Source organism: Peromyscus leucopus, chromosome 1, assembly GCF_004664715.2.
Source record: "Peromyscus leucopus breed LL Stock chromosome 1, UCI_PerLeu_2.1, whole genome shotgun sequence".
In the NCBI taxonomy this organism is placed as follows: Eukaryota; Metazoa; Chordata; class Mammalia; order Rodentia; family Cricetidae; genus Peromyscus; species Peromyscus leucopus.
The window spans coordinates 185,222,739-185,250,321 of record NC_051063.1 but is presented as its reverse complement, the minus strand read 5'-3'; the positions used below and the strand labels follow the sequence as shown (position 1 = coordinate 185,250,321).

The following is a 27,583-nucleotide window of genomic DNA, read 5'->3' as shown; positions in this document are numbered from 1 at the left end:
AGCAGCAGAGAGGTGCTTTCAAAACAATGTAACTTTAAAGTTTTATGAAGTATAAAAAAGTCTAATGCAAGAAAATGGATGCAATTGGAGATGATTATGTTTAGCAAAATAAGCCAGATTCAGAAAGGTAAAATTGCATATATTTATATGTGCAAACAATATTTAAAAGTAAGCTTTTAGTTTTTTCATTTTGATTAAGTTATTAAGTTAGCACACAATGTATTGTGTTTCATTATGACATCTGCATACACATTTGTCAATCTGTATATGGATGTAAGTAATAGTGTGTGTATTGTGTGTGTGTGTGTGTGTGTGTGTGAGAGAGAGAGGGGGAGAGAGAGAGAACTAGAAAGAAGGTCATTGGAAGGAAAGGAGAGATCTTCTTAATATAAGAATTTTTAATTGGAAAGAAATTTCAATGTATATACATTGTATTTTGGTCATATTCAAAGCCCCCTCATCTCCATAAACCCTCCCAAAAACAGTAATCTTGAAACATCTCAATAAACCCCTTCCAGAACTTAAGGACAACACAAAAGAGGATGCAGTGAAAAGAATGTAAGATCCAGAGGATGGGGAAGAGTGCTGGGCGAGGCTGGTCTCTGATGACATGGCTATGACACACACAAAAAAAACTCCCAGCAGCTGTGACGACCTAGTGGATCAATAAACATAAATATACAACTGTATCCATGGTGCACTGAAGACTAACAGTCCTTCTTCACATGTATTCCCATGATTGGTTGGTATAGTTAGATAAAGTGCTAACACTTGTGTCTAAATATTTTAGGCAATTTTAAATGGTAGTATCATCTTGCTTTTTCTACATTGTTATTTTTAATTTTGAATGTCAAATGGCCATAATCTAGAATCACTTCAAAATAGAGTCTGATAGAGAATTTCTCTAAATCAGAAAGAGTTGGCCTATGAGCATATCTGGGGAAATTTTACCTGTTTATTTTAATTGGTGTGAGAAGACCTGCCCACTATTTAAGGAATGACAGAATTCCCTAAGCAGGATATCCTGAACTGTCTATCAGTAAAGAAAACAAGCTGAGCATGAGCATATATTCATTGAATCTCTGTTTTTTTTTAGCTGTGGATGCAATGTGACCATAATGTCTGTTTCTAGGGAATATCTCTGTGACTCACCCACAGTGATGGAACTGTGAGTCAAATAAACCTTATCTCAATTAAAAAGAAAAGTTGTTAAATACAAGTGCAGTAATTTTCACTTTATTCCCAGAATTTAGCAGGCTGAAAGAGAAGAAACTTGAGTTTAAGACCAATCTGTTCTTAATAAACTGGATATAAACTGAACTGCATAATAAATCCTGTCAGAAAAAATTAAAAAGAAATTTAAGGTAAAAATAGAATCAGAAATATGAGCACTGAAAGATGTGCTTTGAGGAAAACCTTCCTACATGTCAGAAATATACACAGAAAGACTCTTCTGTCTCTCCTAAGAGTCCAGCCAAGATCAATTGAAAACTAAATATTTCAAGAAGGAACTGTTCTTTTGCCTTTGGATTAACAGACACAGAAATATGTGGTCAGGATATCAGAATTCACCATCCTGTGCATTCTACTCTATCACAAGTATCTTGTCTGTTTTGAACACACACAGACAAGAAGCTAACTGGGCTGAGGCCATATTAACATCATGGCCACACAGGACACCACACTCCTGCCTCTCAGTGAGTCCTGAAATGAAAGTTAGCAAGTAAAACAGGGCTCCCACGAAAGCTAGACCTTCTATTAACACCAAGACTAGCTAATTGTAGTAGCATCCAAGGATACTGTACTCTCCTTAGCATTCCGCTGAGGTGGCTGTACCTGGGTATTGAGCTGTGGAGCTTGGTTGTCTCTATTCAACCCATGATATATCATCTGGGTTTCATGGTGACATGGATTCTGGAAGAGAGACACTGAGGGACAAAAAACCTTAAGGGTGGTTCTCAAGACTGTGCTTATTTTGGATATAAATGCTTATGGATATACAGACCAATATGAGAGCTAGAGCTAGATAAAAGAAAAGATAGACAGACAGACAAAAGTAGATGACCTATAAAAGAAAGATAATTGATAAATAGATAACTGAAAGATAGTTTGATATATAACAAATACATAAATGATTGAATGGCAGATTTATGGATAGATTGAAGGTGGTAGATAAAGCATGATCATTGATAAATAATAGCTACATAGGTAGGTAGCGAGAGATGATAGATGGACAGTGTTTCAATCCATGAGTCATCTCCCAAATACCGAAGTAATTGTTTTTAAAACTAGTCATAGTGGACACATTGAGCCATTTATGGTCAAGAAGCAATACCAGGAAGCTATTGCTGATGGTTCGGCATTTGTAAAGGTAAAGGATGAAAACTGTGTTTATCTTCTTCATGACCACCATGGCACAGTGACCTTAAGTGTGCAACAGTGACACACATATCTTAGTGGCAGATCACAGCTGTCTAACTGGACTCAAGTTCTGCTCAAATACAGGAAATATGGCCTGGTTCTGGAAATCTACCAAACTATCTGGAGCTAGTGCAGCCTTTGACCTTGGAGAAATCTACAACTGCCACTTTACTAAACAAGTTAATTCCTAATTGCATTCCAAATATCACAGTATTTTCCCTTGCACCCATAGATAAATCTAACTCCAACATCAAAATAAACTTTGTTTAACCTCAAAAGAAAACACTATTACAAAAAATGGAAATAAATACAAATATAGATAACAAGTAGTTGCACAGATTACACCTCCAGCAGATGCGTTTACAACAGATTTCCTGCAACTAAGGCTGAAGGAACATCATGTAAGAAAGGGTGGACAGATTGTGAGAACCAGTGGAAAAAGAGGCTTACTGTGAGATCTCATTTCCATGGAATGTGGTCAACACTAAAATTATATACATATAATAGCATTATACAGATTAGTCAGATTGTGTTTTATATTTAGTAGTGTGTATGTGTGTGTGTGTGTGTGTGTGTGTGTGTGTGTGAGAGAGAGAGAGAGAGAGAGAGAGAGAGAGAGAGAATAGATACATAAAGGTAATTAAAGATAAAGATGTATTTGAGTTTTTAAGTTCAAGATAGAAGAGAGTGGGAGAGCAATGAAAAAGAAACCATGATAGAGGGAGACATTGTGTGGATAGGGAAAAACCAGGAACTAGGGAAGTTCCCAAGAATCCACAAGGATGACTCCACCTTGGACTACTAACAATAGTAGAGAAGATGCCCCAACTAGCCTACCCTGGTAATCAGATTGGTGAATACCCTGTCATCATAGAGCCTTCATCCATTAAGAGATGGAAGCAGATGCAGAGATCCCCAGCCAAGCACCAGACTGAGCTCCCAGAGTCCAGTCAAAGAGAGTGAAGAGGGATTCTATGAGCAAGGGGCATCAAGATCATGATGGGGAAACTTACAGAGACAACCAAACCAAACTAGTGGGACTCATGAACTGTGGACCAAGAGCTGGGAGCCTCCATGGGACTGGAATAGGCTCTCTGCAAAAGCAAGACAGTTGTGTAGTTTGATCTGCTTAAGGAGCCCCCTGACAGTGGGATTAGGATCCATTCCTAGTGCATGAGCTGCCTTTTAGAACCCACTGCCTGTGGTGGGACACCTTACACAGCCTTGGTGCAGTGGGAGGGGCATGGACCTACCTCAGCTGAGTGTGTCAGGCTCTGCTAATACCCATGGGATGCCTTGCCTTGGAGGAGAAGAGAATGTTTGGTCAGTTAGAGGGGAAGCCTGGTGGTAGGAGGAGGGAGGGGAGTGGGATCTGCGGTATCATGAATTGACAATTTATTAATAAAAACATGTATTTGAGAGAACAAAATACAGGAGAGATTGAGAGGAATAAAAGCAAGAGAAATGATAGAATTATAATTTATTTAAAAAATATACAAACAAAAGCTTTAAGTTTAGATATGTAGAGTAATATAAAAAACATAACAATGCAATAAAATATATTTTAGTAGATAATAAATACTACATATGCATAATACATTCCCAGAGTTTGTGTAGCCAACAGATAGTCCTGTTTCAAAATTCCATTTTCTTGCAGTGTCTTTCAGGTTTTTATCCTCTGACAGATTCTTGTGGAAATACATCATTAGAATATTGATGTTTCTTATCTCAGTTCACTATTGTGTATTTACTATGTCCTACTGAATTAAAGAATTAGTGATGTAGACTCCAGAACTAGCACTGTAAATTAATTATCTATAAAAATGCAAAAACAACTTGTAGAATTGTACATATTAAACATTCTCAGAAATTTCTGTGTCAATCATTAAAAAATGAAATGGAAAAACACAGCACAAGAAATATGTATCTGGGCTTTTGGTAAAGAATGGTAAGTGCACAGGGCTGCAGAGATTACTCGGGGGTTAAGGGTGTGTTCTGTACTTGCAGATTAACCAGTGTTAGTCCCCAAGGCTACACCAGAGGCTCACAACTGTGAGACTCCAGCCACAGGGGATCCAATCAATGCCCACTTTAGGCCTTCCAGGGAACCAGCACCCACATGCACATACTCACACAGACATGTGTGTATTCACACATACTTTAAAATGAAATTTTTTTATAGAATGTGAATCTTAAAAAATTTCAGTTAAAACAAAAATATACTTGGTTTATTTCTTTGAATTTTAAAAATGTGTGGAATTTTATTATTCTAAAAATCGACAAAATCAAGTAAAAAATTGAATAATTATAACCTGACACTGGATTACTACAAGTATGGTCATTTTGATTGACACATTAGGATTGCTGTTACAACATGAATAATACTCATTGGACATGTTGCACAGAAAACCAGAGGAGACATTGAGCCTCAGATGTAAAAAGTTACAATATGCAAACCTTTGGAATAATAATCAAATTTCATTATTTGAAATAAAAAGTGTTGGGTCCAGGATGCAACTCAGTTGTAGTCATGGTGAATGCTGTGGCTGAAGAGCTGAACTCTGAAGAATTCCAAGAAGCTGTGATCCTCCAAGGCCATGGTAAAGGGGAGCATTTGTAAAACCTCATATGGCAACACGCACCTTTAATCCAGGCACATGGGATGGGATTGAGGTGCACTTTGAGTTCAAAGCCAGCGTGGTCTACAAAGTGAGTTCCAGGATAAACAGGGCTACAGAGAAACTCTATGTGGAAAAAAAATCAATAAACGTGGGAGTGACAGCGGATGTGCTCTGTTGGTCAGCTTTCCGTGCTGTGGTCAGGTAGATGCTTTGAGCCTCTCACAACATCCTGTAAGTTTTATTCTGGCTCTACCTCTTGTCAGCTGAAGCAACACCATGCTGTCTCTACTCCCAAACCTTGTGTGTACTGGTGAGTCCTCCGGGGAATGAAGGGTGTTGAATACCAGAGTGGAAATGTCATTCTGGGAAGTTGGATCCATCCTCTACAGAAACACTGCCTTCCATGGTGGATTTCGGTTCCTGAGTTCATCTTAACTAAGTGAACTCTGATTCTACTCTACAGAGGCCCAACAGGAAAGGGGAGGGTCATATGGCTACGCTATTGGAAGGAGATGGATCATCCAGCATGACTTTTTCTTTGCAGGCTTCTTCCTAATCCTGAGGACATTGACAGAAGCAGGTGGGTCCATCCTTAAAACTTTGAGATACTACCCATCCCAATACATAGGTTTCATTCTAACAGGAGAGCACATATCACAGGGTGTTGACTGGTGGCTTCTGTGAGTGACTCCTTGGTGAGTCTTCTGAACTTCTAAGTTAGGATCCAAGAAACCAGCCTCTCAGGTCTCTCCCAGATACTCTCTGGCACTGTCCCTGGCAGAGTCAGGCATCAGCTTTGATCAATTAAATTTTTTGGTTTTTCAAGACAGGTTTTCTCTATAACTCTAACTATACAAGAAGTCACTTTTTACACTAGGCTGACCCATGAACTCAGACATTTGCCTGCCTGTGCCTCCCAACTGCTATGATTAAAACAGTGGGCCATTACACTTGGCAGATAATCAATATTTTTAATTAAAATAATCTTCCCCCTTGCCATGCTCTAAAATGACCACCTCCACATATTATGAAATTTGGTGTAATAATTTATGACTTTTTAAATATGTGAGTCACTTGACAACCATTGAAGTTGTTATTTTTATCTACACACATCTATGCTACAGATAGAATCTGTGCACCACTGGCACACTATTGCAGCTTCTTAGTTTGGCTTGCTTTCAGTGAGAATCTTTTACTTTTTCCACATGAAGATGTTTTCATGCAACTCATTAGCAGCCTTTACATTTAGTTTGAAGAACTCCACAGAATTTCCTGTGCTTGTGGTGATGAACTCTATCTCCTAATCTTTTTCTGAGAAATTCATTATGTCTATTTCTAAAGCACAGAGTTGCTGACATTTATAGGCAGGTTTTTCTTTTTTCTACTCACCTCATCGAATAAATCATCCTGGTCACTTGGGCCCAGAAATCTTTGCTCAGTTGTATACCATTAGGTGTGTTGAAAGTACCTCGTGTGTTCTTTGCTTCTTTTATCATTCTGATTTCAGGATCTCTTGTGATAATAATGTGCTCTGTGATTGTGATTATTTGGGTTGGATTTCTTTTGTGTCTCTTGAACTTCTTGGACTTGACCATGTTCATTTTATTCCAAGTTTCAACAATGTACTAAACTTTTTCTCTATGATTTTTTCTCTTTATTTTTATTAGCTCTCTTATTTCTGTCTTTTTGTTAATATTTTATTGAATTTCACACAATGTATTAATTATATTCACCCCTACCTAAACTCATCCTAGTTCTAACCCCCTATACCCAAGAAAACCTCTATATTCCTTTACCTTTTCTTGAAATTTTATGACTGGTAATTTGGTATTGGGATAATATTTAAAAAATCCTGTCATTCTTCTTCATTGAATTTTAATTCAGTTTTTGTATTTACTCATTAGATTACATAATGCTTGATATAAGCACACTCATTCTCCTATTGTATCAAATTACTATTAAAACATTCTATTAACTTTTTAAATTTTTGCATTTATTTATTTATTTATTTATTTATTTATTATACTATGCAACAAGTGTGGAAGTCAGAGGACAACCTTCTGAATTTCATCATGAGAGTCACAGCAATGAAATACAGAGAGTCAGATATGGCAGCAAGACCCTTTTCCTATTTAGACATCAAGATGACCCACATGTTTTTTCCAACTCAGTAGTTGTGATCTTGACTTAAGAGGGATGTTGCCAAAATATTTATCTGTTGAATGATTAACTTCCAAATTTTATAAAATATTCTAGACAGTTCCTTCTTAAGTTATATCATGTCTTTTTATTTTATAAAAGATTTTGCCGTTTAAATTTAATTTCTTGAGACTTTCATAAATGAGTACTATATTTGCATCATTCCTAGCCATTGGAATATATCAAAAGAACTTGACATCTTATGCCATGGATGCATTTCATGTCATGTTCTTTGCTGCTCTATTTTCAATAGCTAGGACATGGAAACAACCTGAATGTCCTTCAGCTGATGAATGGATGATAAAAATGTGTCACAGATATATTGTCGAATAACAATGAAACCATGAAATTTTCAGGAAAATAAATGGACCTATAAAATATTTAACTGAGATAACCTCGACCCAGAAAAAAGTGCCACTTATTCTCTCATTGGTGGGTCATAGCTCCAAATATTTATTCGTAGTTTCTTATAATTCTATCACTTCATTAAAAATACTACTGTAAATTATTTGTTGTGGGTTTCATAGGCCTTCCTTTCCTCTGTGATTACTTCCAACATCTCACCATTGTTCTCTGTCAGGTTTGACTTCTCGGATTTCCATGCTTAAGTTCTGACACAAACACACCTGCATAGTGAAGAGAACCATGTCCTCTGCACATGCAGAAGTTCTTTGGTTGTAAATAGACCTTTACTATTTAGTCTAGCCTGAGAATGAAGTTGGACAAATTGGTTGCAATTCTGAACTGGTTGACCTTGATGTCAATTTCTATTGTTTGACTAGCTTGCATCCTCTGTTTTGAGATCAGATATTGTTGTCACCTGGGCTTCTGGTTCAGTAAGATCATTGACCACACTCCACAATCAGAGACAGTTTCTCACTGGGTCCATAATCGCCTCTGCCAGGACAGTGTTGCAAGATGTCCTCACTGTCTGGAGTCCATATTGTCTTTACTGTAGTGTTTTGTTATTGCCTCTTTCATTAGGAACATCCACTATGTGAATACAAAACATAGACCAATATTCATGGGCTGTCAGTCATGAGTCCAAACCCTTTCATCACCATGTGGTCCAAGTGACAGGCCATTGTATACTCTCAATGTTCCATGTGCAAGGAGTCTTGAGATGGTGGAGAAACTATATGTCTGCCTCAAACTTATCACTTTCAGTGTAGAAAAATGAGCAAGCAAGTGGCCCAAGTGGCAGAGCAATGCTAGACTCTCAATGTTCCACATATGTGCGAGGGTCTTAAATGGTGGAGAAACTATATGTCTGCCTCTAACTTATCACTCTTGGTGTGAAAACGTGAACCAGTTTGACCTCTGTGAATGAAGCTCTGTACAAGAGTACAGAAGGGACAGAGTAGTTCAAAGACTGTTTTCCTCTGTTTTATTGTAGATTTTTTCAATTCTGTGGTCATATGGGACAGCTCATCCTCACCCCTGAGGTCTGGAATAATCACAATGTAATTCTAATCTTAGTATTGTTAGACTTCTAGAGTCAGTGAGGATGAATCAAGAGCATTCCTTTTCTGCTGTCTTAGTGACCAGAATTCCCATCTGTTATCTTACAAATGAAACTTTTTACAATAGCATCTGATGCAATTTATTTTTAAATTACAATTTTTCATGACCAGATCTACTTTGTTATTTAACACTTACTCTAGATTCTCAGTTTACATATCTTAGCATAGAAAGATAAACCGTAGATGTGTGGTAGTTGGGGGACACTCATTACATGAAAATGACCCTATTGTGTTTGAGACTATCCTTGGGAATATACAACACATGAAAATCTGCTCACCCCATAAATGAAGCCCATGACAGACCAAGCTGATTGCATCAAAGTTTAAATAGGTGAATTTATGCGGTAAATGAGATTACTGACAGCAGTATGGATGAGGGGTTATTAGCAGAAGCAAAGGTTGACTCAAAAGCATTACTGAAAGCACACCTCATGTAGGTGATTACCAAGAAAGCCAAAACTAGGGAGCTCTCTGCACAACTTGCAGGGAGATAAACAGGTGTTAAATATCTCCACTTAGAATTCAGCAAGTCCTATAGCTTACTGTTTCTACAGAACTGGGAAAAGCTGATGAATCTTGCAAGTTTCAGCTTTCCAATATATATGATGTTTGTTTACCTCCTGTATCCCCTGATCATTTCAACCTCTCACATTGAAACACGGATGCTTCAATTAAGAGAAAATGGTTGTATAAATGACCAAGAAGAAGTGAACATTGACACTCAGCACTCAGGAATAAAGGGGATCATTAAATTTTTTTTCTGTGTATCTTTCTGCAGGAATTCATGACAAGCCTTCATTGTCTGCTTGGCCAAGCCATGTTGTTACACTGGGACAATATGTGGATCTTAAATGTGACTATCATAAGGAGTCTTCCATGTTCAAGCTGTACAAAGAACTTGGACCTCCTATCCCTCAGTTCCATGACAGAAAATTCTACAAAAACCTTCTCTTGGGTCCCGTGACACCGGAATTTGGAGGAACCTACAGATGCTATAATTACAATCATCAGTACCCTAATGAACTGTCATCACACAGTAACCCCATGGAGATCATAATATCAGGTCAGAGATCATGATTGGAGTGTAATTTCATTTCCCCAAAGCTCCTTATTTTTGAATTTTCAGAACAAGTTTTAGTCAGAGTCTCAGCATTATAAAGGAACTTTCAACACATGGAAATAGGTCCTATGGTGGACATAACATAAACCCAAGGACATGCACTTTCTTGTGCCTAAGCCTTCGTGAGTGTTAAGGCAGTGTTAAGGAGTGTGGTGTCATGGATAAATTGGGCTTGAAGATGGAATTCAGACATTAACAAGTTGACAGCAGAATGGGAGAATGTCCTGAATTATCCTGACTCTGTAGAACCACAATGGCTCATATAACAAATAAGGAAAATGCAGTTGTGGGCAGAACAAAGTACCATGAGGGAGAGGCCCTACTGCTACTTCTGACAGTGGAGAACGGATCCAAGTGCTAAGGATGTCTGAGACCTTAGAATCTGGAAGGGAAAACGTAATGGATGCTTCCCTACTGATACCAGCAGTAATGTATCCCTCTAGATAACTGATTTATTCTGTTTGGGCTTGTTTCAGAATTCTGATCTTCACAACACTTGTGTTCTTTTTAAGAATATCATTTGTTATGGTAGTGATTGGAAACTAATACAGGAATTCACATCAAGGGAAAATTAAAAACTTGGCAGGTATGGGCAGAGAGCAATAAAACCCAGTTGGTAATGCATCAACATGGAGGAAACAATGCTCATGATGGTAGATCTGGAATGCCTTGTAGAACTTTGAATAATAGAGAAGGCTAGAAGAGTTGCCCTGATATATCTACCTTCACTACACATTCCCTTATCTTGCCAATTAGTATACTTAGTCCAAAGTAGTATTAAAAGGTCTCATGATGGAGCATGACATAAAGCTTGCCAAGTTTCCAGAATTCTTCAAACAAAGAACAGAACAACAGGAACTGTGGTGGACAGTATCAGCAGATACATTCCACAGCAAGCCATTGGGGAAAATCGTGCCAGTACAGAAGTGGGAAATGTCCAGAGAATGATGGAGGAGTCTGTGTAAAAAGTCAACATAAACAGAGACAGGACACTGGGACACTGATAGGAAGAACAGGTTACGGGGGAAAACATAGATTTTCTTGGATTCATAGACTGACATCAGGTTCATACTCACAATCTCCTTATTCCTAGGAATCTACAGGAAGCCTTTCTTGTTGGCCCTACCAACTTCCCTGGTAAAAGCAGGAGAGAAGGTGACCCTGGAGTGTCATTCAGAGATTATGTTTGAAACCTTCATTTTGACTTCACATAGAAAGAAAATAATAAAGGCTTCTTTTGAGCTTTCTGCAGAATCTCATCTTGGGGGATCCCAAGCAAACTTCTCAATAGGCCCTGTGACACCTGACCATGCTGGGACTTACACATGTTATGGTTCTTACAATCACACACCATATGAGTGGTCCGAATCCAGTGACCCTGTTGACATAAAGATCACAGGTAAGTGAGTGTTACCTGCTGCTCATCCTCTCTGCAATACAAAGTAGTTATTCTATATGCTAGAAGTCCTGGGAGGTCACCTGGAAGATGAGCATGGGAAATGTAGAGAAAGGCAGCCTTAGTGAGAATATTACTGACATAAACAAATAAAATGGGGACACAATAAGAGAACATTTGTTATATCATATAGCACAGATACAGAGCAGTCAAAGGAGTCATAACTAGAGGTAAAGAGAAAGGGGCAACTTGGTGAGCTTCATATGAATCAGAGACAATGATGTCCTTCTACTAATGTTCAAAGGCCTCAACAGTTCAGATTTTGTTCACCTTCTACCTCCATAAGACATCTGTCAGAAGACCTAGACACATCATTTGTCTGACTTGAGTTTATGTGTTGGGTAGGTCTAGCTCTTCATTTGTCCTGAGGCCTTGGTACAGATGACATACCTAGAATTTTTATGTTGATTAACATTCTTCCTTTCTTGTGGTTGACTGATTATTCATCCTAGAAAAGCATTACCTTAGGAAATTGAGTAGACCTCCAATTGCTGTCTGTTTTCTACATCTCCAAACTGTTTTCTGTCCATGTTTCGATTATTCAGACATTCCAGGATGGCTGATAAATGCTGCAGGGGTGACCCCTGGGATAAGCTGATACAACTAAAACAGAAACATGGAAGTATATACATACAGTAAGTCAGACAGAGGGACTGAGAGATAGAAATGGCTGAGGAAATAATAGCATAACATGTGATGGAAGAGGAAACCTGCAAAAAGACTTAATCTTGAATAGAAAATTTGAAAGTAGAAATGGAGAAATAATGGGGGATATTGGATTTTTTAACATACAGCTAGAGAGGCAGATGAAAGGTCACTCTAATAGTACACACACTAAGAGGAACAAGAGAGGGGAGACCATCATGGCCCCTGCTCAAGGGGAACAAACGCATGCATAGAACAGTCTGTGCTTTGAAAGAGAGATTGATTAATATGGGAATGTAAAAAGAGACAAGATCGGATTTGAATAACTTAGAATGAACTCAGATTCTGGATTATCAGCATACATAGGATGAAGGAGCTATAGGTTATGAAACTGGAAACTAACCATGAGGGCGGAGGAGATTTACAAGGACAGATGAGGAAAGAGGTGGAATACACATGCCATGGAAGAGGAAATAAGGAGGAAAGGACCAGCAAAGGTGGTACAAGTGAGGGAACCAGGAAGAACTGTATGAGGATGTCTTAATGAAGTTCATTACACTGCATTCTAATAAAAATAATAAGTGCCTCTAATTAAAAGAATTGATTGACAAAACATTTGGAAAAACTGAAAGGACAAAATAGAACAATTGTAGAAGGAATGGAATCAGGGGAAGTTCATGGACAAAAGAGAATAACAGCATAATTATGATCAAGATTACATAGATAAATATATAAGGAACAGTACTTGAAGAAAAAGAGGGCATGAAGTTATTCAATTATATTTTAAATTCAAGTTTTTAATGAAAACAAATATACTAATACATCATATATACAAGTGAATATTTCATAATAAATTCAACTGCTACATAAAATTAATATATGTTAATGAAACAAAATTAAAAAGACAGATGGTATGAACCTATTCATATAGAGGCATAAACCAGTAAAAAGCAAAAACTGGGGTACAATGTGTGGTTACAGGATTGAAGTCAGAGACTCAGTAAAATAATGTAGGAGGAAAGGGGGAGAGGGGAATGTTACACGAATCCTAATTGATCTTTTAATAAAACCCAGAGTCAGACATCAGGGTGAAAGCTGAAATTTCAGAGAAGCAGAACAGTCACAGCCACCACCTCTTACCCCACCAACTCCTCAGCCTGAAAGTGCCTGAGTTCCTGTCTCCTCCAGCCTTATGTTCCTTTCTCTGCTCAGCCATATCACTTTCTGTCTCAACCTTCCTAGTGCTGGGATTAAAGGTATGTGATCCCAAGTGCTGGAATCAAAGGTGTGTGCCACCGCTGCCTGGCTCTTTTAGACCGGATTAATCTCGTGAGGCCATTGTGGCCTTGAACTCACAGAGATCCAGATTAATCTCTGCCTCTGACTGACAAGTGCTAGTATCAAAGGTGTGTGCCACCACCACCTGACCCTCTGTGGCTAACTCTGTGGCTAGCTCTGTCCTCTGATCTTCGGCAAGCTTTATTTCCCAGATTACAAACAACATGTCACCACAGGGGAAGAGATGGTGGAGTAGAAAGAAGGAAGGTAAAGGTGGAGCCGAGAGAGAGAGATCACAGACCAGGAAGGAGGAGACAGAAATGAGGAAGGAACGAACCCTGGCAAGGAGCTGCCCCTCTGTCTCTGCCTCTTTTCTTCCAGGTTTATACAAGAAACCTTCTCTGTCAGCCCTGTTGGACCCTGTGGTGATGTCAGGAGAGAACATGACCTTGTCCTGCATCTCTGACCATCAGTTTGACATGTTCCATCTGTCCATAGAAGGGGTGCCTCAGGAGCACGGGCTGCCTGCAATGCAGAACCACAGTGGGACATTCCAGGCCAACTTCCTTCTTGGTCCTGTAATCCAGACAGGGAACTATAGATGCTATGGCTCTTTCAGTAACTCTTCCCATGTCTGGTCATCCCCAAGTGACCCATGGTACTTTCCTGTCACAGGTAAGAAAGCCTAATATAGAGATCTCATATCTTGTGACTAATGAAATACTAAAACCATGTCTGGGAACCATTCAAATGATGATGGAGAGAAAGTATCATAGGCTGCTACAGAAAAGGGTTGCTGGGAGTCGTTTTGTAATATACATACAAATATAACATATATATTAAAACATTGGTCTCAGTAAGATGTGTGTGTGTGTGTTGTGTGTGTGTGTATACATGTAACAATACTAATCAAAGGCAAAGGGGCTATCAACTTAAGGGAGTATGTAGAAATCATAGCAAAAGATTATGTGGCGAAGGCTGGAGACAAAGGAGGGGGAGAGAAAGATAATTATATTTCATTTAAAAATATTTCATTGGATATCAGATTACAAAATAATCAACAAGGAGCCTCCCAAACAATCCGTATCTTGCTTGGCCAGCCACACTGAGATGTGTATGTATCCAGGGAGAATTAGAAAAAGGTCAGGAAAGACTCATTGGGTGTAATCTTGCAGTCAGTTTGGGCAGATCAAAGAAGGAGCAGCCCTCCTGAGCTCTCCCTCACATAAATCTCTCCGCAGTATTCCTATTGATTCATCACAATTTGAAATCCAAGGAGAGAGTCTGTCCCCCAAGTCAAACCACAGAATGTCATCCTATCATTCTAAATGGTCAGCACTAAGAGGTGTAGTGGGTTCTGGTTACTGTGCAAATTCATAGGACTTTCCATAAGTGGAAAGCAGACAGTCTCTTGATGAACTTTCTCCCTCTCCTGTCCTCTTCCCTAGTAAACTCATCAAGAAACGGCACTTTGTGCACAGAACTGGACTCCAAAACTTGTGAGTAATTGATTCCTCTCCTCTATTTTGGAAACTTAGGGACCAAAGACTCTTGCATTCATGTTTTGGCTCAGCTCCCTCCCAGCTCTGTAGTCTTAACATCATATCCCCTCTGATTCTTAAACTCTACAACATCAAAATTTTTGGGAGCAGCATGGGGACTGCACCTGAGACCTCCTACAAGTGAAAAGGAGAATATATTTTGCTGTCTTACCAAGAAAAAGGGGGTCGTTCGAGTTCTGTGTCCCCTGGAGAGGGAGTGATGGGTCATGACATAGGAAGCAAGTGAGCAGAAGGGAAGACTTTTTTAAAATATTATCTGTGGAAGAATAGACTTGATTTCTTTTTTCCCTTTGGGAGAATTTGTTGTCTGTTTCAAATGTGTTGTCGATGTAGAAGTTGCTAAACAAATTAAGTGAGCAGTGGTCTCAATCTCAGATTAAGAGACTGAATACAGACCTTTACCCGGTGTCCTACAGATTACTGCCACTGGTAGAGTGTTCATATATTCTTGGATGTGTGAACATCTGCTGGAGCATGGTCAACTTACTAGTAACAACACCCTGGAAGCTGACACTCGTGCCCCCAACAGTTACCACTTGCCTATATCCCCTCGACGGGGGTGGGACTTCACATCTACCTCCACTCTTCATGCTGGGATGTTGTCTTGTTTGATCTTGCACCACTCTTGGGCATGCTATGACAACCTCTTCTTCACTTCATATATCCAACTGCCCTGCAGTGTACAGATACAGTTTCCCTATAATTATCTCTTCTGTCATCTCTTTCACAGTGATGCTGAACAGTTGGAGAAGGATATGAGATATAAACATCTGATTTAGGGGCAAGATTTCTACAGTCTCATATTCTCCACAGCTTTCCCAGTTGTGGGTATTTGAAATAATCACCATCTATAACAAACATAGACTTCACTGTTGAGAGTTGAAAATGCATTAATGGGAGCGGGGCGGTAGTGGTTCGTGTCTTTAATCCCAGCACGTGGGAGGCAGAGGCAGGCAGATCTCTGTGAGTTCGAGGTCAGCCTGGGCTACAGAGTGAGTTCCAGGAAAGAGGCCAAAGCTGCATAGAGAAACCCTGTCTTGAAAACCAAACAAAAATGCATTAACATATGGGCATAATGATAAGCCATTAGGAGTCAGCTTAATACTATTTTCATTGAACAGTATATTATTCATGAAGTTTTCCATCGAGTCTCTTGCCTGAAAAAACAATTATGTTAATTATCTATCAATAAGTAAATATTATGCAATCTATCAAAATGGAGATCTTAAGATTTGCCTCTTATTGGGTTCACATCTTCCTCCAGATAACCACAGGAACCTGTATATTCTGATTGGACTGTCAGTGACCATGACCCTTGTCTTCCACATCATCCTCTTTTATTCTTGTTGCTCTGCCAAAAAGAGTAAGTCTCAGGAACAAGCCAGTGAGTGTCATCTGAGAAAACAAGACCAGAGAAATACAGGTGTGTATTCTTTACTTACAAAAGGACACTTGGACTAAGACAGGGAAACTGAGGCAGGGCTTTCTAGAGAGGAACCAGAGCCCTTGTTCTTCCCTTCAGCTCTCAGACCACTGACTAATTCCTCACTGCACCTTCTGCATCTTCACATTCAAAGCATGCACTAATATCCAGAAAAATGTTTTATAAGACACAGACATAGGGGGAACGGGAGAGAGAATGTGCAGAAGAAATAATTACTAAGGTAAAGCATTTGTAGGGCAGGGCTGTCAAAACAGAGCAGCAGAACATCTGTTTCTAATTTGCTGCAAATGAGCAACCTTGGGTTTCACCATATCTCTCACTAGTATTTGCATTTGAAATGAGAGTGCAGAAGTACTTTATTACATGGGTTTGATTAATTCTGTCTCCTAAAATGCAGCCATCATGGACCAAGACTCTGAAGTGAGAACAACACTGAACAGACAGGTAGGTCCTCCTGAGTCTGCCCTCTTCCATACAATCTAATATTACTTCATTCTCTGCAAGATTGTGTGTACACAACATCACTTGTCATTTATCTCTTTCTAGGATCCTGAAAGACAAGAAGTGCAGGAGATGGCATACTTAGAATTTGATCAGATGATCTTCAAACAAAAATTGACCACTCCTAATTCCCAGAGTCCCAAGGAATTTTCCACAGACCCCAGCATATACATGGAAGTCAGGAAATGATAAACTAAGATCAAAGATTGTTTGTACTCCATGAGTTCTCCAAGATCTGAGGAAGTCTTCTGTGGAGACCACAGCCCTTTTTCAAACAAGGACTGATAGATGCGGTGAAATAACAGCTGGAATCTGAAGACAGAGGTCTCTAACTTTGGAACATCCTTTGTGATTCTTATATGGTTCTCAAAGTGGCTTTCCTTTACTCACAGGTGTTATGGTCCTCACTACCCACTCAACAGAAACTAACCTCTATGCTTGGTCCATGGGTCTCTATTTCACTTCACTCTGGCAGACCTCTACAACCTGATTAGCTGTAAATTTTAAACCTACTTAAAGCTGTAACCATGATAAGTATTTCACAACTCTACATTAACAAGAAGCTCATTTTTATTAGTATATATTTCTAACATGTAATAATGTTATGCAATATATTTTGTCTCATGACAATTTCTTATATGTATATGTATTTTGATCATACAAAGTATTCCTCTATTTTTTTTCATTCAGGTATTCTTTTTTATTAAGGAATTTTTTATTCATTTTACATACTAATCACAGATACCCCTCTCTTCCCTTCTTCTGCCCCTCCACCCTTCCTCCCAAATGATCCCCCATCTCCAAGGCAAGGCCTCCCATGGAGAGTCAGCAGAGCCTGGTACACTCAGTAGAGGCAGGTCCAAGACCCTCCCCCTGCATCAAGGCTGTGCAAGGTGTCCCACCATAGGTAGTGGGCTCCAAAAGCCAGCTCATGCACTAGGAATGGATCTCAATCACACTAGCAGAGGGCCCCTCAAGACTTTCTACCATTCCTACTGACCTGTTGATCCCAGGTATGGCACCAATGACAGGTCAAGACTGATCCACTCAGGTCTATTTCACTGAATTAATGAGTTTATTAGAATCATAGATGCCTGGATAATTATTGGAGCATGGGTGACTCAAAGGTGGCTGCATCTCAAAAAGCCCATGCCAGCATGGGTGCTGACTCATGAAAGCTGTATCTCTGGAGCTACCTAAAAGAGTTGCTGGCAGCTTGGTTAATTGGAAAATCTCCTCTCTTCAGTTATTGTTATTGCTCATAGTATCTTGGGGAGGAGCCTTGACTGATCTTGTATGTTTCAGGATTTTCCTGAGACTTGTGTGATATTGTTTACTTCCTGAGTCTTAATGAGTTCTCTTCCAAAAGGCAAGGTTTCAATACAGAGGAACTAAATTTTCAAAAGCATGCAATGAAAATGTGAGAAGGAGATTTCTTACCTCCATTACATCCTAGAAAATATTTTTGAGTAGAGAAGTCTGTAATAAAATATTAAAGAAATATGTAGGTACCCCTGGTGAGAGAATACTTTGACAAACAGCATTTGGTGTACATAGAACAGTATATGATAAGACCCACGTGGGAGGCCTTGCCTTATTGGAGAAGGAAATGGAGGGTCATTTGGGGGGAAGGTTGAAGGGACAGAAGAATCAACAGGCTCATATCTCCCCCCCAGAAAGAGTCACACAATCTATGTACACACTACCAGTCATTGAATTGTTTTATATTGATGTAATAAAACCCCATTAACAAAAGGTAATTGGGGTAAAGGGTTTATTTGGTTTACATATCTTAAACAATCCAGTACAAAATCCAGTGAAGGAAGCAAAGGCAAGCAACTGTTGGCTGGACATGAAGCAGACGCCATGGAGATTCATATCATATTGGATTGTTCCTCATGCCTTGTTCAGTCTACTTTCTTATACAATTTAGGATGGCCTGTCAAGGAGTAGCACCATCCACAGTGGTCTAGGCGTTTCCACATCAACCATGAATCAGGAAAATGCCCAACAGACTTGCCTATAGGCTAATCATGTGCATGAATTTTCTCAACTGAGACTCTTGCTTCACAAAAGACTAGCTTGTATCAAATTGAACAAAACCCAACTATTACAGTACCTCATACATTCTCTTTTGCATTTTCCTGACTGGACTGTGAGAGAAATATTTGCCTGTCTGTCTCTTTGCTGTTTTGAAACAGAGGCATGCTAGGTAGCCTCCAACTTTGATCTTCCTGCCTCAGTATCTCAAGAGTTAAGATTACAGAGTCATCATCAGATATAATTATCTTCTTATACTCCCTTGGCGGTCTTTTACAGGTAAGCTGCATCTGGGTGTGCCAGAAGGAGACCATCCATATAATGGACCAAAAGGACATCCCTGGGGACATTGACCAAAGCTTGAGAAACATATAACTGGTCAATAGTGGGGCTAGTCTTCATTCCTTGGAGCAAAACAGTCCATTGATATCTCTTAGCTGGTTTATGTATATTAGGTTCCCACACAGTAAGGGCAAAATGATCTTGGTCCTATGATGCCAGAGGAATTTGAAAAAAAGCAATCCTTAATATCTAAAACTAAATATAGCTGGGGGTGGTGGTGGCACACACCTTTAATCCCAGCACTCAGGAGGAAGAGCCAGGTGGATCTCTGTGAGTTTGAGGCTAGCCTGATCTACAGAGCAAGATCCAGGACAAGCACCAAAACTACACAGAGAAATTCTGTCTCAAAAAAACAAAAAAATAAAATATAGTAAGATGGAGGAATATCACTAGGGTGGGGGAGGCCTGGTTGTATAGACCCCATTTTTTCCATATTACCATTAACTACATGAAGATCTAGGAGGCAGTAGTGTCATGATCTCTTGGGGATAACAGATAGAGGAGTATTGTGTTTACTTGTAGATGGTTCTCTGTGCCCCAAGTTTAGCTGTTCTGCAACTAATTCTTTTAGGATTGACAACTTGGGTCAGTTATAGGCCACTGTTCCACCCATACTTATTGATCCGAGATCCAAGTGAATGGAATGGGTCTAGGGGACTCGATCATGGTTGATCTCATAAGGACACTGGCCCTTAAAATTGGGGGTGCATATCTCATGCAGAGTCAAAGACCATAGGACCCACCTTTTCATGGATCTTGATGTCATCCAAAAAGGTCCTGTCATCTGTAATTAGAACAATACCCATATCCTCCAAAATATCTCTGCCTGACAGGTTCCTAGGCACAATGGAAATGATAATGTGAATGGATCCCCAATTGCCATCAAGGTCCTTCCAATGGACCAGATGGGTGGCCATCTTAGAATCTTGTTGGCCTCCCACACCACTGATGGGGGCAGGCTGGGTTTAAACTTCCAATGAGGGAAGCAAGTGCCTCACCTCAGTCTTGGTTAAAATGGTGGTGTCCACACCAGTGTCCACTAAGCCTTTAACAGCTTGTCCATCAAGATAGATTGGTCAGCATCAGGGAGTGTGGGAAAAATAGGCATTGTCCAATAGATCCTTGGATTACTAGAGCCTCCTCTTACTGGTGGGGCAGAGGAGTACCCTGCCTAGAGTATAAAGGGGCTGCTACAAACCAATACCTCAGGAACTCTAATCAGCACCAGCTTAGGTGTTTATGTTCTAGTTGCAGTGGTTCCAGAACTAGATAGAAGTTGTGTCTATTAATTTTTTCCCATGAAGGGACCACTGATTGATCCACACTGAATTATTCCCATTATAAGGAAAAACAAACAAACAAAAAACTAAGCTCTGGGACCGTCAAGACACAGCTCATGCTGTGTCAGACACTCGGGCCATTCCTTGCAACTCAGGAGTTCCCTCAGATGCCTTTCCAAACTCCATGATCTGCCAGACCTGACCCTCTAAAAAGGCAGAGGACCAGTAGGAATTTGAGTTCCACTCAGATGGCTTTAGAGCACAAGCCCGAATGGGTGTGCTGGTCTGGAATCTAAGCAGCTGCAGACTCCATTTGGTTCCCCTTGCTGAGGCCTGCCCAGATGTGTCCAGCAGTCAATCAGTCAGTTTCTCTCTCTCTCTCTCTCTCTCTCTCTCTCTCTCTCTCTCTCTCTCTCTCTCTCTCTCTCTCTCTTTCTCTCTCTCTCTCATTGTCTCTCTCCCCCCAGCCTCCTTTCACTATTTTGCTTTTATTCCTCCTGAGAGGATCCAAGCATATACTCCTGTACTCTGACTTGTAAAATAATTGAGAGTGGTTTTATTTCTCCTTTCATAGGCACTCCATACATTGAGTGCCTATGAATGAAGAGTATAAAGTTACAGAGCTGTTGTCATGAATAGTTTGGTACTTTTATGTTGGATCTTAGCAAACACTTGAATATTTTACAAAACGATTTGTCTCATAGGACTAATTAGAACCCATGTTAATTCCACTCTCACCAACAGTTGTGAACCCCTGGGTGTGAGATCCAGGTTGCATTAACCCCTGATTTCTATTTAAAGAAAAATGTTCTAACCTTCTCTGGGGACTGAGGTCCTCACGTGGCTTGCCAGCTGTAGAGATCCTTGCAAATGCAAAAATAAACCTCAAAGGCGAGAAGGAAACATGGTTCAGTATGACTTTGTTGGCTTGGCTGGTACAAACTTCTGGAGCCTGACATCAAGCAGTTTATTTTAAGCATATTTAAACAGTATACTAAGAGGGGGAAGCTTCCTTGTGTAATATAATCCCCAGCACAAAAGGAAGTATAATAGCAGCACTACTCAACTCAAAGTACATCTCATTTCTTCCAAGAAGATAGGCTCTAGAGATAGACTATCTGTATTAGTTTAAGGGTCTAAGGAAAGATCTGGCATAGTCTCAGTCAAACAAATAGCATAGAGGTCATCTAAGCTATTAGCCACCTCTGGTCCTGGTAGTGGTATCCTGGGGGAGCTCCTGGCTATACAGATAATGTAAGGTTCATGTAGATGATTAAGCATCTGCAGTTCTGGTTATAGAAGCATGATATGCCATGGAAATTCAGATAACATTGAGATTCCCCTAGACTATTAGTTACCTCTACTCCTGCTTGTAAGAAATTGACATGATCTGTCCCTGCAGATAGCACAAATCACCAAGCTATTAATCTCCTCTAGTTCCAAGACTTCTAGGAGGAAAAATAGGTGATACATCTTTTTCTTTGAAAACACAATTCTCCATGTTTAACATTCCTGGTTTCCCAAATGTTCAGTGGTCCCAAGGACCTTGGTACTCCCAACAAGATGTCATAAGGAAATCTAAAAAGAAAATTTGCAGCAAAATGGGTGCAACAAGAAATCATTACTTACCATAATAAGCCAGATTCAGAAAAATAAATACTGTATGTCTAGATATGTAGAAGCTATATTTAAAATTATGTTTCTATATTTTAATTTTTATTAGCTATTTGGATTAGCTTATAAATATTGGGTTTCATTATGGCATCTTTATACATATGTGTCATACTATGTACTCTTGTGTGTATGTGTGTGTTTCTGTGTGTGTGTGTGTGTGTGTGTGTGTGTGTGTGTGTGTATCTATGGGTACAAAACTATAAAGTCATGAGCATTGGAGGGCCTTGTTGCTTGGTGGTTGCAGCCCACCATGTCTGAACAGCTCTCTGGAGATCAAAGCAAAATGGAGGACTCCTTCCCAAAAAAAATGGTTACCTGCTCTCTGTCCGACCTTACTTGGAAGCTGCCTTTGATTACAAATGCCTGACTTAGCTTAAGTGTGACATTTGACAGTTCTCTGCCAGCGCTCTCCCCTGGCGCCCATTAGGCATTGAGCTCCAGCTGTACGATGGGATCATGCTGTCCCATATGACAACTAGATATGCGGCTCCAGCTGAATGATAGGAGGTGCTGCCCAATGCAAATCAGGTGATACCCCAGCCACTGTTCCCAACCTAAAGGTTCCCATTACTCTGGAACAAAGCTGAACTGTCTCACTGAAGCTGTGTTCCAGAAGGCTGATTCCTTCATGCTCACAGGCCGTACAAAGCCCTGTTCATGGCTTCTATCACCTTTGTCATCATGGCCTAATGACCAAAGGACCATGGGGAGAAGGGGACCTCACAGTGAGGAGAAATGAATAGACCTTAATAAATATTTTTTTTTAAATTGTAATGCCGAGGTCCAGTCATCTCAAGAAGGCATCTTTTTGCTCCTGTTGTCTTAAGCCCCTGGCTTATATAATCCTTAAATCCTCATAGTTTATGAAGATCCCTGAAACTTGCAGGGAGGGTGTGATATAGAGAGGAAAGGAGCATAAGGAGGGTAGAAAACATAGTGGGTAATGGAAAGCATGTGGTACAGAAGCAGGAAGGAGAAACAACTAGAAGAAAAGAAACCAGCAGGATCAGGGAAGGCTGTGATCTAAAGTCTTCCAAGTACAAATTGAATCATTTTGTACTAACTTCACACAACTGACCTAAAACCCTATGTAGGGACAAAGATCCATCTTGGAACATCTGCATCAACACTTTCAAAACCACAGGGAACTTCACAAAAGAAGGGAAGTGAAAAGAACACAAGAGCTGGAGTATGGGGAGGTGACCTGTGAGTGGCTGGTCTCTGGATATAACTTGGCTGTGACAAAAATGAACTGTATCCATGGTATGCTGACTAAAAGTCCTTCAGAGATATTCTCAAGAGTGTTGTAGTGGGATAAAGTAGTGAGACTTGTTTCTGAATATTTTAGGCAGCTTACAGGTAGTGTTATCTTGGTACTTCTGCTAGTGTGAATGTTAATTGAAAATGTTAACATGCCATGATCTAGAATCATCCAAAAATAGAATCTGACAGGAAATTTTTCTAAATCCAAGAGAGTTTTTCTATGGTGAAGTATGGTGGTAAGTTTTTCTGTTTAGTTTAATTGTTGTGAGAAGACCCACCCACTATGTAGGGAGTAGCACCATTCCAGAAGCAAAATATCCTTAAATTATTGACAGTGAAGAACACAAGCTAGGCATACGCATGCATTCTTGATCTCTGCTTTTTAACTGTGGGTCCAACATGATAAATTGTCTTTCTCAAGTTATTGTCTCTGTAATTCAGTCAAAGTGATGGAATAAGCAGGAAGAAAGACCTTTCATACATTAAAAATAACAGTAAAAATGGTTAAAAGTGAGGGTGGGAATGCACATCTGTATTCCAGAATTTAGCAAGCAGAAGGAGAAGGAACTAAGTTTGAGTGCAGTCTGTGTTTCATACGTGAGCCCTGGGATAAACTGGGCTGCATAATAAACCCTGTCAGTAATAAACAATGAGAAATTTTATGTTAAAATAGAAACAGGAATTTGAGCACCACTAGGCCTTGCCTTGAGGAAAGAACTACTTTAAGGTTAGAAATAGAAACAGAATTCTTGGTCTCTTATGTGAGACCAGCCAAGACCAACGGAGAACTAATATTTCAAAAAGGAACTAACTATTTCTTTTGTCTGGAGTAACAGATATAGAAATCTGTGGTCAGGAACTAAGACCTCACACATCCTGTGGGTCCTACTCCATCACGAATATCTGTTCTCATGAACACACACAGGCAGGACGCTAACAGGCTGAGGCTGTATCAGCATGGCCACAGAGGACACCAACTTCCTGTGTCTCAATGAAACTAGAAACTTCACTGCAAATTGCCCTGTAGCCAGCACTTACTTTTATTGCTTGCTTCAAAGGTCAATGTGTTCATAAGACCACAGTTGCCACAGCTTGGTCTATGAACCAATGACTCTGTTGCTCATCCTGTGAGCTTACTTATTTGTTGCTTAGTCTTGAAATGAAAGTGGCTTAGCTGGGAAGACAGGACGCCCACAAAAGCTGAACTCTCTCTCCTTATAAAGATTAGGTAATTTTAGTAGTAGTCAAAGAGAGTCTAATCTGAGCAGTGGGACATGTTTGCCTCTATTCAACCCATGACAAACTGTCTGAGTTTCATAGTGACTGTAGGCTTCTGAAAAGTAGATACTGAGGGACTGAAAACTTACTAGGGACTCTCAAGACTGTGCTTATTTTGAAAAAAAAAAATGTGTTGCAGCTATACAAACATACACATGATAGCAGAGTTGTTAAAAGAAATGACAGACAGACAAATAATCAAACAGGTGAAAGTAGATGATGGATGTAAGAAAAGATAAATAGATAATTGAAAGATAGATTTGTACATCACAAATACATAAATGCTTGACTGAAACATTGGCTGATTGATAGAATGAAAAGAATAGATAAAATATTATTAATAATATCTATATATGTGTGATAGATGACAGAAAGTCAGATAAATAGAAGATAGATAGATAGACGATAGATAGAAGATAAAAAATAAATAGATAATAAATTGTAGAGTGATAAGTTATTAACTTATGTCTTAAGTCTCTCTGAGCCATTATATCTTAATGAGATGATAGCTATGAAAATACTATTCAAAGTGTATGTATATATACTTATTATAATTATTATGAATTTGTTAAAAAAAACAATCTGAAGACACCAAAAAAAAGAAAAAGAAAAGGGTAAACTGAGAGAATCCTAAGGACATGCTTTAAAAATCTCTACTACAACAAATCTGAAAATCTAAAGGAAATGAATAGTTTTCTCTATACTAACCACTTATAAAATTTAAAACAAGAATACATAAGGAATTTAGACAGATATATAACCACTGATGAAAAAAGCAGTCATTAAAACATCTCCCAAATAAACAAAAAAACAAAGCCAGAACCCAGATGGATTTAGCATGTAATTCTGCCAAAATATTAAAGAATATTTGATACCAATATGTCTCAAGCTATTCCACAAAATAGAAAGAAGGGGAATGTTGTCCAGTTCATTTCCTATGACCATAGATAGTTACCATGATGCCAAACAACATAAAGACCCAAGAAAGAAAAATATTTGTAGCCCAATACCCCTAATGAAAATAGGGTACAAAAATACTCAATAAAATACTTGCAAACTGTATCCAAGAACATATCAAAAAAATCATCCACTATGCTCATGTAGGCCCCATTCTAGAGAGGAAGGGATGCTTTAACATATGGAAATCATTAATATAATCCACCATTGTAAACAAGAACAAAAAACACACAACTATCTCATTAGATGCATCAGAGATCTTTGAAAAACTCCAACACCCCTTCACAATAAAAGTCCTGGAGAGCTTTTGAATATTTGTGTCATGTCTTAACATAATAAAGTCAGTTTCCATCTAGTACATAGTAAACATCAACTTAAAGTGAGAAAAATTCTAAGCAATTCCATTCCAATCAGGAACAAGACAAACTTGTACACTCTCCCATATTTATTCAATATAGTACTTAAGGTCTTACATAAGGTAACTAAAGGAGATCCAGGGATGCAAACTGGAAAGGAAGAAGTCAAAGCATCTTGATGTGCAGATGATAAGATGGGATGACCCCAAAAATCCACACGAAAATGGCTAAAAATGACAGATGGACCAGGAAAGAAATCAGGGAAACAACACATTTCATAATAGCCTCAAATAATATAAAATATCTTGGAGTATCTCTAACAAGGCAAGTGAAAAACTTGGATGATAAAGACATCAAGTCATTGGGGAAATATCAAAAGATGGAAAGAACTTTCCTACCCATGGATTAGTAGGAATAACATAGTAAATAAAAATGGACATTCTACCAAAAATAATCTACAGAATGAATGCAGTCCCCACCAAAACTCCAACACAATTCTACACAGATCTTAAAAAGACAAATTTCAACTTCATCTGTGAACACATAAAAAATAACACGATAGATAAAATAATCCTGAACAATAAAAGAACTGATGGAGGTTGCACCATTCCTGATTTCATGTTGTACTACAGAGCTATATTAATAAACACAACATGGTATTGATACAAAGATAAACATTCCATTCATCAGTGGAATCAAATTGAAGACACAGACATGAGTTCACACATTTAAGCACATCTGATCTTTGCTAAAGAAACTAGAAACACACACTGAAAAACACGGTTTCTTCAAGAAATGGTCAAATTGGATGGCTTCATGTAGAAGAATGCAAATATATCCACACTTATCACCTTGCACAAAACTTGGCTCCAAATGTTTCAAAGACCTCAACATATTGCCTAGTTCTGAAGATCTAATCAACTGTCCATGGCTAGTGAGGTCAGTGATTTTGAAGAAACCTACTACTGCCTTTTTACTAATTAAGTATAATTCCTAATTGCATTCTAAATACCTATTTTCTTGTATCCACAGGGAAATGCACCACTAACCTTAAAAAATTTTTGATTAGCCTAAAGCAATCAGCAATACAAAAAGTGAAAGCAATAAAAATACAGATAATGGGTGATTGTGTCATGTCCAGCTCCAGCTGGTCAATCTACAACTTAACTCCTGCATCTAAGGCTCAAGGAACATCATGCAAGAAGGGGAGGCAAGGGAAGTTTATTGTGAGATTGCATCTACTAGGAATGTGGTCAGCCCTAAAATGATATACAAAAGAATAACAATGTACATATAAATAGTTTCTACTTATATATTTAGAAAATCATATGTGTGTGTCTGTGTGTGTAGATATATAAAGGTAATTAAAGATAAAGATTAATTTGAGAGATCAAAAGCGCTACATAGGAGATACTGAGAAGAGTTAGGCAAGGAGAGATGGTGTAATCATAATTTATTTGAAAACTATATTAATAAACTGGTAAGTTTAAACAGGTAGAGTAATACATAAGAAAAAAGCCTAACAATGTAACAAAGCATAGCAGATAATAAATTCTATACAAGCATACTAAACTCCCAGGTTTGTGTGGCCATTTGTCAGTACTCTTTAAATGTTCTCACTTC

General features: G+C 38.9%; 1 protein-coding gene across 1 annotated transcript; it reads left to right on the top strand.

Annotated features, from left to right (window-relative positions):
• The first annotated feature begins 5,260 nt into the window (after positions 1 to 5,260).
• On the top strand, positions 5,261 to 17,382 carry LOC114687923 (killer cell immunoglobulin-like receptor 3DL1). The gene is made up of 9 exons (XM_037202166.1): positions 5,261 to 5,352; positions 5,587 to 5,622; positions 9,543 to 9,827; positions 10,978 to 11,283; positions 13,645 to 13,938; positions 14,712 to 14,762; positions 16,090 to 16,248; positions 16,667 to 16,713; positions 16,816 to 17,382. Exons 1-9 carry the CDS (start codon positions 5,319 to 5,321, stop codon positions 16,957 to 16,959), a joined length of 1,356 nt encoding a protein of 451 aa, XP_037058061.1. The 5' UTR covers positions 5,261 to 5,318; the 3' UTR covers positions 16,960 to 17,382.
• Positions 17,383 to 27,583: the final 10,201 nt, after the last annotated feature.

Bases quoted from the DNA above. Each gene is read 5' to 3' on its own strand.
- LOC114687923 (XM_037202166.1), top strand. From the start codon at position 5,319: ATGCTGTCTCTACTCCCAAACCTTGTGTGTACTG. The intron at 5,353-5,586 runs GTGAGTCCTCCG...TTTTCTTTGCAG, and splicing joins CCCAAACCTTGTGTGTACTG to GCTTCTTCCTAATCCTGAGG. The intron at 13,939-14,711 runs GTAAGAAAGCCT...CCTCTTCCCTAG, and splicing joins ATGGTACTTTCCTGTCACAG to TAAACTCATCAAGAAACGGC.